The 13,059-nt window shown below is 48.3% G+C and overlaps 1 protein-coding gene across 1 annotated transcript in view; it reads left to right on the top strand.

Moving 5' to 3' along the window:
* Positions 1–13,059, top strand: part of LOC148505932 (uncharacterized) — a 238,640-nt gene that overhangs the window by 97,964 nt on the left and 127,617 nt on the right. Inside the window, exon 2 of the mRNA XM_088447532.1 lies at positions 261–411. Coding sequence (XP_088303658.1) covers positions 284–411 — 128 coding nt within the window. The 5' untranslated portion in view covers positions 261–283. The remainder of the gene's footprint in view (positions 1–260; positions 412–13,059) is intronic.

The raw sequence follows: 13,059 nt of genomic DNA, 5'->3' as shown, positions 1-13,059 counted from the left end.
GGGTGGAGAATGTAAATTTGTGGACAGACTTAGAATTGGGATGGCTTAACTCTAGTCTAGAGTAAAGTGGCCCCGTATTTCTGTGCTAAGCATGTCACAGCAGTCGTATTCCTCTCTGCGCAAATTTTTTTTAAATCTGCGCCATTTGAATTGCAGAAAGATTTGTCCATGTGCAAATTCACACCCTTTAGCTAAATGAGCCCCTACAGTAAGTGAGTCATGTTAATCACTGCTTATGTCATTTCTTGTTTGGTTTCCAGATAAAACTCTGAACTGTGGTTCTATGGCTCCCTCTACAGATGAATTTCTGCATTACATCTATGTAAACAGTGCAGTCTCCTTGCTGCTGGTTCTGGTGAACATAAGTTTTCTGTCAGCAATAGTTCTCCTGTCCTGCTCCTTCTTCACCAGGTAAGTGCACAATAAGTATAAGTCTATCTATGTATCATCTATTTATATATCATATCTCTCTTTCTCTGCTGCTTGTTTCTATGCCAAAATGTGTCGGTACTTAGACGAAAGTTGCCAATACTCACCTAAAGTTACAAGTTTATACAAGGATATTAGTAAATTCCACGCTGTAGATGATGGCGTGTACACACGGTACGATATCTATGAACTATATGAACCATAACGATATCGTTCAACGATAAATCGTTCATAAGGTTCATTTTTATGCAGTTAACGACCAACAAACAACCCACGATGCGCGTTCCTACATGGACAAAAACGATATCTATGGTCGTCCGTCCGTACATGCAGGCCAACTTGGACGATTTCATCACGATTTAAATGTTCAGAAATGTGGCAGGATGACTTCACTGAAAGATATCTATCATAGATAATGTGTACACCCCATATCGTTTGTCCTGCACTACAGAAAAGTTCAAGGGAAATCGTTCAGCGATATCGTTGGTGGTGCAGCTCAGTAGGATCTGGAGACTCCCAAACCACATTATCTCTGATTATACAGTCATACTGCACAGACTCCAACCAGCTGATCCTTATAGGGCGTTTACAGAACAATTGCAGTGGTACTAGTTAGGCCTCTCTATGAAAATGCCCTCTTGAGAAAGCTTTTGCAGGCATAACTTACCACCAGGGGTATGAGAACCAATGGTAAGCCTTTAGATTTCCTTTAAACAGAGGAGAAGGACAATACAAGCAGCATTTCACACTTGTTGATCTTCCAGGGCCTCCGTAAAGGGGTCCCCATAGTGCTTTATGTATTGTATGAACAGGATGTATGTATCCCCTCTGATAATGGCCAGCAAAGGCTCCAGCTAGCATGGTTGGTGTAGTGGTTAGCATTACTGCCTCACCACACTGAGATCTTGGCTTTAATTCCCACCAAGGCCCTATCTTTGTGGAGTTTGTATGTTCTCACCGTGCTGGCGTGAGTTACATCTGGGCACTTCAGGTAACTTCCACACTTCAAAAATATACTGGTAGGTTAATTGGCTCTGACAAAAATTAACCCTATTGTGTATGTGAGCATGTGATAGGGAATATAGATTGTAAGCTCCACTGGGGCAGGGACTGATGTGAATGGGCGAATATTCTCTGTAAAGCGCTGCCGCATATATGTGCGCTATATGAATAACTGGTAATAAACAAATAATGACATAACAGGCAGGCAGCGTATGCTGTATTACACCGTGTATGAACAACCTGTCACCCAAAACCGTAAGCAGAATGCTGTGCACTTTCATATAAAGGGTTAATAGCATTAATACAGATTGCTTTCACCAGCCGATAAAGTCATGTTTGCAAATTCATGTGAAGGAATTTACAGTAGTAAGTGCAGGGATGGGAGTACCACTGTTTTCGCTGTCCGGTAACATTTATCCCGGAAGTTCTTAGAACCCTGAACTGTTCCTAATGATGAATATTATTCTCTGTTTTCTGCTGTTTTTAGTTAAAGTCTGTTTCCAATTTATCGCTCGGAGCCGTTAAATCATCTGAGTAACATCAAATTGTCAGCATGGATCTGGTCCAAGGGATCTGGAGGGGATGAAATCTCTTATTAATGACTATGGTTTTATGTTGTGACAGTAACTTGTTTTCCCATTTTATACCTCTCTGTCAGTGTCTGAGTATTGATGTGTTCTGAGATTTCTTTTGAACAATGGTCTCTGTGAATGCTGTAACCGTGCTGCAGACAATTTGTTGGGCTCGGAAACAGTAAATTCTGTACAGCTGCTATCATCTGTCACCAGCCGGAGAGTAAGATGCAGACATCATACAGTAACTCCGCCAAATTCAGGGTAGGACTAGAGATGCTGGGCCTGGTATACAGCCCAACTCTGAGAGCAAAACTGCACACGGAATCTGGAGTGTTCAGTAAGCTGTGCTTGTGGCCCCCTGTGCCTGAAATGAGCATTCCCCGTCCAGAGCCCCCTCCTCTCTCCCCGGCGGTCTACTGCGCATGTGCAGATCGCCGGGGGAAATGGCCGCGGCGGTCATTTTGCAGCGTTTTAAGCAGCGCTGAGACACACTACCCAGGACATTGGAAAGGTAAGTTTTAGATAATATGGGTGCAGGGTGTACAGTGCAGCAGGTCACCCTTCCACTCCATATTCTACCCCTCTGCCAAGCGGGTCTCCCCTGAGTGATACTTGGAGAAATGGTGCCAGAGTCCATGCTTTCTCTGTGCAACGCCATCTTTCCGAAGACGTCACTGGGAACATGGTGCCGTGTAGAAGGGGAGACCCGCTGGTTGGCACCTGGTAAGTATACTCTGGGCGCAAGGTGTGCGGAGTAGGGCCCATTGCACCCATTATAAACACGCCTATGCCTGCGCAGGTGGATCGGGGGACTGCTAGTGGAAAGGAGTTACAGATAGAGCGCCCCCTACAGATGCACCTGGTCGATATTAAGCATGTCGACAGTCGCAATGTCGGCACCACGATATCAATATTAGACTGTCAACATGGTTCAACATGTCAATATGTTCACAATGTCGACATCTGAAATGTCGCCATGAATGCCAACGGTTATGGTTAGGTGCTGCTGGGACGGTTAGTGTTAGGCTACGGGAAGGGCTTGGGGGGGAGGTTAGCGTTAGGCTCCAGGGGGAGGTTAGGTAGGGTTAGACCAGTGGCATCCCTCCCCGCGGTGTCACCCGGTGCGGGGAGGAATGTTTTGAGCGCAGCATAGCTGCGCACGCCCCAAAAGTGGGTGTGGCCTCGCAGGAAAGGGGCGTGGCCTTGCAGCCCGATCCCCCATGTTCCCGATTTTAATATTACAGGGGGGGGGGGTGTGCAGGGGTTGCTGACTGCATTGTGTTGCAGTGCCGGCTCCCTCACAGTGTCAGGAGCCGGGTGCTGCACTTAATACTACAGTGCAGCACCTGGCTCCTGTCACTGTGGGGGAGTGCCAGTCTGCACCTTGGTGTCACCCCTCGGCAGGTGACACCCGGGTGCGGCCCGCACCCCCCTTGTGACGCCACTGGGTTAGGCTGCTGGGTGGGTAAGGATAGGCTACGGGGGGGAGGTTATGGCTAGGCTGTGGGCGGGGAGGGTTAGGGTAGGCTGCGGAGGGGAGGTTATGGTTAGGCTCCAGGGGGGAAGATAGTGTTAGGCTGCAGGGAGAGGTTAGATAGGGTTAGGCTGTGGGGGGGGTTATGGGTAGGCTACGGGGGGGAGGGTTAGGCTGCAGGGGGAGGGTTAGGGTTAGGCTGCAGAGGGGGAGGGTTATTATTAGGCTCCAGGGGGAAGATAGTATTAGGCTGCGGGGGGAGGCTAGGTTGGGTTAGGCTGCTGGGTGGGTAGGGTTAGGCTGCGGGGGGAGGTTATGGGTAGGCTGCGGGGGGAGGGTTAGGTCGTGGAGGGGAGGTTATGGTTAGGCTCCAGTGGGGAAGATAGTGTTAGGCTGAGGGGGGATGTTAGGTAGGGTTAGGCTGCGGGAGGGGAGGGTTAGGTTAGGCTGCGGGGGGGAGGTTATAGGTAGGCTGCGGGGGAGACGGCTAGGCACTAGAGGGACTGTTAGGGATTAGGGCTAGAGATATAGTATATTTACATTAGGGGTGAGCGGGTTCGGATTTCTGAAATCCGAACCCCCCCGAGCCCCCCCGATCCGAGGCAGATCCGAGTCAGGCTTGACTTTTCCCGCCTGACTCGGATCTGAAATCGAGGCAAAACGTCATCATCCCGCCTTCCGGGTCTCGTGGGTTTTGGATCCTATATAAGGTACCCGCGTCGGCGCCATTTTCTCACTCGGCTGTGGACAGTGAAGAGGGAGGGTGGGAGTTAGGGCTGGCTGGGCTGTGTAGTGTAGTGTAGTGCAGTGTAGTGTTGTGCTGCGCTATGCTGCTGTTGTCCATAAGGGCTGTGTCAACTCCTCCAAAGTCCATAGGGGCTGGCTGGACTGTGTTGTGCAGTCAGTTGTCCATAGGGGCTGTGTCCACTCCAAAGTCCTGTGCAGAGTTCCAGTCCTAAAGGGGTGCTGTAGTGTTGTCCAGGGGGTGCTCTGTCCATCAGGGGTGCTCCCCCCAAGTGCAAAAAAAAATAAAATATTTTCTGTGTTTGTGAATTGTGTGCGCAGTAGCCGCACGTGCATCAACAAAGTAGTGCCAAGCGTGCGCCTGTGTCATAAGTAAAGGGCCGGCTGGCTTGACCGTTAAAGGGTGCTGTAACCCCCAAAGTACACTCCAAACAAAATAAAAAAATATTTTCTGTGTTTGTGAATTGTGTGCGCAGTAGCCGCACGTGCATCAACAAAGTAGTGCCAAGCGTGTGCCTGTGTCATAAGTAAAGGGCCGACTGGCTTGACCGTTAAAGGGTGCTGTAACCCCCACAGTACACTCCAAACAAAATAAAAAAATATTTTCTGTGTTTGTGAATTGTGTGCGCAGTAGCCGCACGTGCATCAACAAAGTAGTGCCAAGCGTGCGCCTGTGTCATAAGTAAAGGGACGGCTGGCTTGACCGTTAAAGGGTGCTGTAACCCCCAAAGGGCATTCCAAACAAAATTAAAAAAAAAATTTCTGTGTTTGTGAATTGTGTGCACTGTGGCTGCACGTGCATCAACAAAGGAGCAGCGCCAAGGGTGCGCCTGTGTCCCATAAGTAAAGGGCCGGCTGGCTCATTTCTTAAAGGGTGGTGTAACCCACAAAGTGCACTAGTCTCCAACAAAAATAAAAAATTATTTTCTGTGTTTGTGTGCGCCTTAGCCGCACGTATATATCAATATAACATAAATGGAGGACCAAACTTTCTCCGATAAAAATAAAATAGGGAAAGATCAAGAACCACTTCCTCCTAGTGCTGAAGCTGCTGCCACTAGTCATGACATAGACGATAACATGCCATCAACGTCGTCTGCAAAGGCCGATGACCAGTGTCATAGTAGAGGGCACATACAATCCCAAATGGCAAAGTTCAGGAAAATGACCATGAAAAAAACATTTAAATCATCTGAAGAGAAACGTAAACTTGCCAATATGCCATTTACGACACGGAGTGGCAAGGAATGGCTAAGGTCTTTCCCTATGTTCATGACTAGTGGTTCAGCTTCACATGACGATGGAAGCCCTCCTCCCACTAAAAAAATCAAAAGAGTTAAGCTGGCAAAAGCACAGCGAAGAACTGTGCGTTCTAAGAAGATATCACAAATCCCCAAGGAGAGTCCAAGTGTGGTGGTGGTTGCAATGCCTGACCTTCCCAGCACTGGACGGGAAGAGGTGGCTCTGTCCACCATTTGCACGCCCCCTGCAAGTGCTGAAAGGAGCACCCACAGTTTACTTGCTGATATGCAAATTGAAGATGTTACTGTTGAAGTACAACAGGATGAGGGTACTGGTGTAGCTGGCGCTGAGGAGGAAGTTGGCGAGGAGGATTCTGATGGTGATGTGGTTTGTTTAAATCAGGCTCCGGGGGAGACAGTTGTTGTCCGTGGGATGAAAAAGCCCATCACGGTCATGCCTGGGCAAAAGACCAAACATTCCACCTCTTTGGTCTGGCAATATTTCTATCCAAATCCGGACAACAACTGTCTTGCCATATGTACCATATGTAAAGGTGAAATAAGTAGGGGTAGGGACGTTAACCACCTAGGAACATCCTCCCTTATACGGCACCTGCTGCGCGTTCATAAAAAGTTACTGTCAAGTTCAGAAACTTTGGCTAAGACCGTAAGCAGTCCAGGGACACCTAAATCCCGTTGTCCTGTTGTATCCAAGCGCCTGCAAACCACACCGTCCACTCCCTCCTCGTCAATTTCCTCCTTAGTCAGGATCGGAAGTAGTCCTGCAGGCCATGTCACTGGCATGACTGACTCTCCTATCCGGGATTCCTCCGGAGGATCCTGCATTGCTACGCCTCCTGCTGCCGCTGCTGCTGGGAGTCATTCATCATCCCAGAGAGGAAGTAGGAACACCACTACTTTTACTAAACAATTGACCCTCCAACAGTCCTTAGCGAGGAGGATGAAGTACGACAGCAGTCATCCTGAAGCAAAACGTATAACTGAGGCCTTGACTGCTATGTTGGTGTTAGACGTGCATCCGGTATCCGCCATTAGTGCAGTGGGATTTAGACAATTGATGGAGGTAGTGTGTCCACGGTTCCAAATCCCGTCTAGATTCCACTTCACTAGGCAGGCGATACCGAGACTGTACAGAAACGTCAGAAAAAGTGTCCTCAGTGTCCTGAAAAATGCCGTTGTACCCAATGTCCACTTAACCACGGACATGTGGACAAGTGGAACATGGCAGACTAAGGACTATATGACTGTGACAGCCCATTGGGTAGATGTATCACCTTATGCAGCAACAGCAGCAGCGTCACCAGTAGCAGCATCTCAGAAACGCCAGCTTGTTCCAAGGCAGGCTACGCTGTGTATCACCGGTTTCAGTAAGAGGCACACCGCCGATGACCTCTTAGAGAAACTGAGGGAAATCATCGCCCAGTGGCTTACCCCACTTAGACTCTGCTGGGATTTGTGATATCTGACAACGCCACCAATATTGTGCGGGCATTACATCTGGGCAAATTCCAGCACGTCCCATGTTTTGCTCACACAATAAACTTGGTGGTGCAGAATTTTCTGAAAAGCGACAGGGGCGTGCAGGAGACACTTTGGGTGGCTCAAAAAATTTCTGCCCACTTTCGCCATTCAGCGACTGCGTGCCGAAGACTGGAGCGCCAGCAAACACTCTTGAACCTGCCCCGCCATCACCTGAAGCAAGCGGTTGTGACGCAGTGGAACTCAGCCCTCTATATGCTTCAGAGGATGGAGGAGCAGCAAAAGGCCATTCAAGCCTATACATCCACCTATGACATAGGCAAAGGAGGGGGTATGCACCTGACTCAAGAGCAGTGGAGAATGATTTCCGTGTTGTGCAAGGTTCTCCAGCCCTTCGAACTTGCCACACGTGAAGTCAGTTCAGACACTGCCAGCTTGAGTCAGGTCATTCCCCTCATCAGGCTTTTGCAGAAGCAGCTGGAGAAAGTGAAGGAGGAGCTAAGATGGAGCGATTCCGCTCAGCATGTGGGACTTGTGGATGAAGCCCTTCATTCGCTTTGCCAGGATTCCAGGGTGGTCAATCTGTTGAAATCAGACCACTACATTTTGGCCACCGTGCTCGATCCAAGGTTTAAAGCCTATGTGGTGTCTCTCTTTCCGGCCGACACAAGCCTGCAGAGGTGCAAAGACCTGCTGGTGAAAACACTGTCAGCTGAAGCAGAACGTGACATGTCAACAGCTCCTTCTTCATTTTCTCCCGCAACTGGGGCTGCCAGGAAAAAACTTAGGTATCCTAAGCAACCCGCTGGCGGTGATGCAGGGCAGGCAGGACCAAGTTTGGACATCTGGTCCGGACTGAAGGACCTGGCAACAATTTCTGACATGTCTACTGTCACTACATATGATACTGTCACCATTGACAGAATGGTGGAGGATTACATCGGTGACAGCATCCAAGTAGGCATGTCAGACAGTCCATACCTGTACTGGCAGGAAAAAGAGGCAATTTGGAGGCCCCTGTACAAACTGGCTCTATTTTACCTGAGTTGCCCCCCCTCCAGTGTGTACTCCGAAAGAGTGTTTAGTGCAGCCGGGAACCTTGTCAGCGAAAGGCGTAGGAGGTTGCTTCCACAAAATGTGGAGAAGATGATGTTCATAAAAATGAATTATCATCTCTTCCAGGGAGACCAGCCTCCAGAACGTACAGAGGGACCTGTGGTGGTGGATCCCAGTGGGGACGAGTTAATTCTCTGTGAGGATGAGGATGTACACAACACTGAAGAGGGTGAGGAATCGGTGGATGAGGACGACATCTTGACTCCGTAGAGCCAGTTTGTGTAGGGACAGATTAATTGCCAGCTTGTTTTGTGGGGGCCCAAACGAACCAATCATTTCAGCCACAGTTGTGTGGCAGACCCTGGCGCTGAAATGATTGGTTTGTTAAAGTGTGCATGTCCTGTTTATACAACATAAGGGTGGGTGGGAGGGCCCAAGGACAATTCCATCTTGCACCTCTTTTTTTTCTTTGCATTATGTACTGTTTGGGGCCTAGTTTTTCAAACTGCCATCCTGTCTGCCACTGCAGTATCACGCCTAGATGGGTCACGTGTTTGTGCTGCCCACTCGTGTCGCTTAGCATAGTCATCCAGCTACCTCGGTGCAACCTTTTGGACATAAAAACACTATTGTGAGGTGTGAGGTGTTCAGAATAGACTGGAAATTAGTGGAAATTAAGGTCATTGAGGTTAATAATAGCATAGGAGCAGAAAAACCCACAAATTCTGTGATTTTAGCTGTTTTTATGCTTTTTAAAAAAAAAATACAGATCCAAAACACAAAACCCAGAACCCAAAACACGGAAGGGTGGTTTTGGCAAAACCAATCCAGATCCAAAACACGAAGAAAGATCCAGATCCAAAACCAAAACACAAAAAGTGGCCGGTGCACACCCCTAATTTACATGCATGCCAGACTAATCAAACCATCCCGCCGGAACTGGCGTCACATGACCACTGGGATCGGGAAAAAGACGCTGGAGCTGGCTGCATGTCGCCATTTCTACCATGTTGACATTCTCATGTCGACCTGATGCACATCAACAAGATAAATGTCGACCTAACATACCACACCCCATGTCAGGAGACGTATCTGCTGTGACTACATAATGAGGATAATGATACCTCCAGTCATTCGCAGTAAAAAAAAAATTAAATAACTATTCAGAAAAATAAAGTTAGAAGGAACGGCTCTGTTTGTCGTTTGCTCTCAGTTTGCCTTTTACACCTGGTGATAACCACACTGGTAGCAACTATCACACTTACCGGCAGTAGTCTCCAAGTGCCAGAGCCAGCCTATGGGGCTGATTCTAAGTCGCACCCATAGTGACTGTGTGCAGGACCGACGGGCAATATCATCAGCGGGGGCCATGTTTCCAACTGCAGCATAGACCCGCTGTTGCTCCGTTGCTGCCGGCATCGGCAAGTGTGTATGCACCTACTAATGCAGGCACCCCCTTCGGGACCCTCCATGGACGACATCTTGTTGGGTACACATCATTAAGTGTGTACCCAGCTTTACTCTTCCCTCGCTACACTAATCTTCAGTGTCCATTGATTCTCCTACCTGCATCACTGTGTCTTCTCTTCCTTCTGCTATCCGATCTCTAAACACTGCAGTGCACTTCCTGATCACATGACACATCCAAGGTGTCCATCAATGCTCAAGGCACTCCTCCCATTCTCAGAGGCATGCCTCTATTAGCTCTCTTTCGGTGCAGCTTACTGCCCGTGGTATGGCCCTGCCCCCAGCTCTGCAAGCAGTGTCTGACTATACGGAAGTGAGGCTGAGCTGTTGCTGCCTCATCTCCCTACAGTCTCAGGGAGCTCCACAAAGCTGGTGAGTGTTAACCATAAGAATGATTACAATAAACGGGATATAGTTAACTCCTTGCAGCTGCCAGTCTTTTATCACAAGTGTCAAGATACCGACGCCTGTCATAATCGCAATGCCAGAAATAGAACAACGAGGGCTCGATCGAGGTAAGTATGGGCGCCCGTTCTACTTAGCCATGGGGGGGAGGGTTAAACAGTCCCATTCCCAAAAAACAAAGAAGATGCTTGTAAGTTATAAATATCTTTGTATTATTCTACTAATTTTATATCAAATCTCAGGAGTATGACAGCCAAGGCTCCGCCTACTCTGACTGCACGTACCTACACCACACCTGCACAGAAAATCAGATCCGACTCAGAATAGGATGGAGACAATTGTTTAAATTTGCATCTGCGCAAACGCTGTGTGCAAAAACTCACCATTTGCGCCATTCCACCTGATTAAGAATCAGCCCCTATGTATCATAATGTCTGTTCTAGCAAGGATGGTGTATCAGGATGGTGTTGCCAGAATAAAGCATTATTTATAACTATGGGTCTCATTCAGACCCGCTCGCAAGCGCTGATGCGCGCGGGTCGATGTAGAGGCCCTGGGCACGGTGATGGTGATCGACAGCCCGCACCATTTTGTAGGCAGGGCGGGGGGGTGGCTTGCCAAACGGAGGCGTTCCCGACGGAACGCCTGCCGTTTGGGGCCGGCCCCACTGACATCACTCGTGATGTCAGTGGTGAGCTTCCGGCTCTAATAGAGCCGAAAGCTCACTGGGGCTTGCGGCAGATGAGACCCTACCACAAGGGTCTCGTCACAAGCCCCGATGTAATTTTTGCGACTGGGATCTGCCCGTCACCCCCAGGAGTATGCGCACAATGGCGGAGGCTGACTCGGGGAAGTGATCAGGTAATCTCATCACCTCTGGACAATATTACCCCCAGCGCTCGGTTACACTCAGCTGCCGAGTAGCTATAAGAAACAGTTTCATAAATAGCTCCTGTAATCTCTTTCAATATCCCCCTTAAAGTGATGGCCCCACCACCAGTCACGTGCCAGGGGTACAGCGCCGTATGAGCAACCCTAGCCTGATAAATAATGAGGGGATTCTCATCAATAATTCCACTTTTATACCTACTAAAACAATTTACCAAAGCAGCAAAGACTGATGAATAAATAAAATGCGGCGTCCTCTGAGACCTGCGACGTGCCTCTTTGGTGAATACGCTGAGAGCAGGATTTAGGTCCAGGAAATTGGACACATCTGGGGCGTATTAGCAGTGAAGATCTGCCAGGTTTGATAAATAACCGTATCAGGCTTCTGTGCAGCAATTGATGAAAGCAGGCTCACTCCTTATGCTGCTAACAATAGCCCCCGAGTTATGAAGGATTCCGGCAGCAGTTTGTGAGGTCCTTGCGGATTTGTAAATGTATGTTGTGGAATTAGTGGCCTAAATCCAGGGCCAGGAAACCATTATATTCTTGCGCCTTTTGCATCATTTCTTGCTGTAAATTTAAATTAAACCTCCCATCGTCTGAGGATTGACCAGTGCGTGAATCATTGACAATAAAACATACGCAATTGAAATAAAGACACAGAGACTTGTATTTGGCAGAATTGTTAGCTATTTTATTTAATTAACATATAATGAATTAATTACTAAAATTAATTAAATTAATTTAAATATGGTGGCAAAGAAAGAACGGCTAACAACAGCCCAAGCCTACCACTATAAACACTCTAACCACAACACAATACGCTCAAGCCTTCTACCTTGACTACCCACCCGGAAAGGTGATGATGCTGCCCCCGGCGGGGTGGTCCAGCAGACTTTAACAGTCAACGAAGGTGAGCGAAACAAAAAGTAAACCAATATTCACAGTGCTAATAGAGTAACCTGCCGTTCTTTCCCGCCTAAAATAGCCAACGAAGAAATCACCAAACCCAAATCAAAGAGAGCCCATAACATAAAATTTAGGGAGGGAGGGTGGGAAGACAGGAACAAAAGAGGCTGACTCCGCCTCCAACAAACTCTAATATTCCTGCTAAAACCTACAATCCTAAGAACCCATAGGCCCTAATTATCACATGATTCCCCACACTGGTCTGCCCCCAGCCTAGGAGGTTTAACCCTCTCCTCTCCTATACAGTCATTTCGTTTAATAAAAGGTTGATTTACAACAGGAAACTAAGAAACATCTATGTCTTGTGTTTAATGGACACCTGTCGCCTAAACACAGAGGAGTCAGACATTTTCTGGCCTAAGCCAATCTTCATAAGAAGGTGACCTATTAAATAACAAGGAACCAGGGCAGCTCACAAAATGGCTTCCTCCACGTTGCCGTGGTGATATTACTGGTTGGTGCTGAATTGTCACAGTAGACCACATTCTTACAAATATTGGTGATAACATCAAAATAACCGTTTCCATTATGTACAAATCCTGGATACACTTTTTTGGAACAGGCGACTCCTCATGTTCTGAACAATCCCTCGGCGTGTATAGAGAATGGAAGTGCCCGGGCTTAGTATGGCTGCAGTGCACACCATCTCACCAATGCTTGTTGATCCTCCCCGGGATCTTTCTCAAGGTATATCAGCCAGAGAGAAGTGACAACTCCAGCCGGCCTAAGAGCAGGCACTTCCATTCTCTGTAGAGGCGGGATGTAGTCAGGATTACGGTGGTCACAATCCCGACGTTAAGGATTAGGTATAGGCATTAGGGGGAGGGTTAGGGTGATAAGCTCCACTAGCAGACTGAAACTACTGCATGATTACGACATTGTAATCGTGCAGTCGTATCACAGTCTGTGTTGTGCCTACACTGAACGATCAGTCGTTCAATGTATGCACCCTCCCTCATCCCCGAACATGGCCAATCTGTCGTTATCAATCGCTCTGTTTAATCGGGTAGTGGATACCCGACTTTAGGCTGTAGGACGGGAGGGTTAAGCACTTGGGGAAAGGATTAGGGCTAGGCTGCGGGAGGGGAAGAAGGGTTAACCTGTGGGAGGGGATGGTTAGGGTTAGTCTGTGGGAGGGAAGGGTTAGGCTGTGGGAGGGGATGGTTAGGGTTAGTCTGTGGGAGGGCAGGGTTAGTCTGTGGGAGGTAAGGGTTAGGCTGTGGGAGGGGATGGTTAGGGTTAGGCAGTGGGAGATGAGGGTTAGGTTGCAGCAGGGGAGGGTTAGGCTGTGGGAAGGAAGGGTTAGGAT

The sequence above is a fragment of the Taudactylus pleione genome, unplaced genomic scaffold (genome assembly GCF_031769625.1).
Source record: "Taudactylus pleione unplaced genomic scaffold, aTauple2 ptg000434l, whole genome shotgun sequence".
NCBI lineage: Eukaryota > Metazoa > Chordata > Amphibia > Anura > Myobatrachidae > Taudactylus > Taudactylus pleione.
The sequence above is the reverse complement of the archived record's forward strand: the minus strand, read 5'-3'. Positions and strand labels throughout refer to the sequence as shown.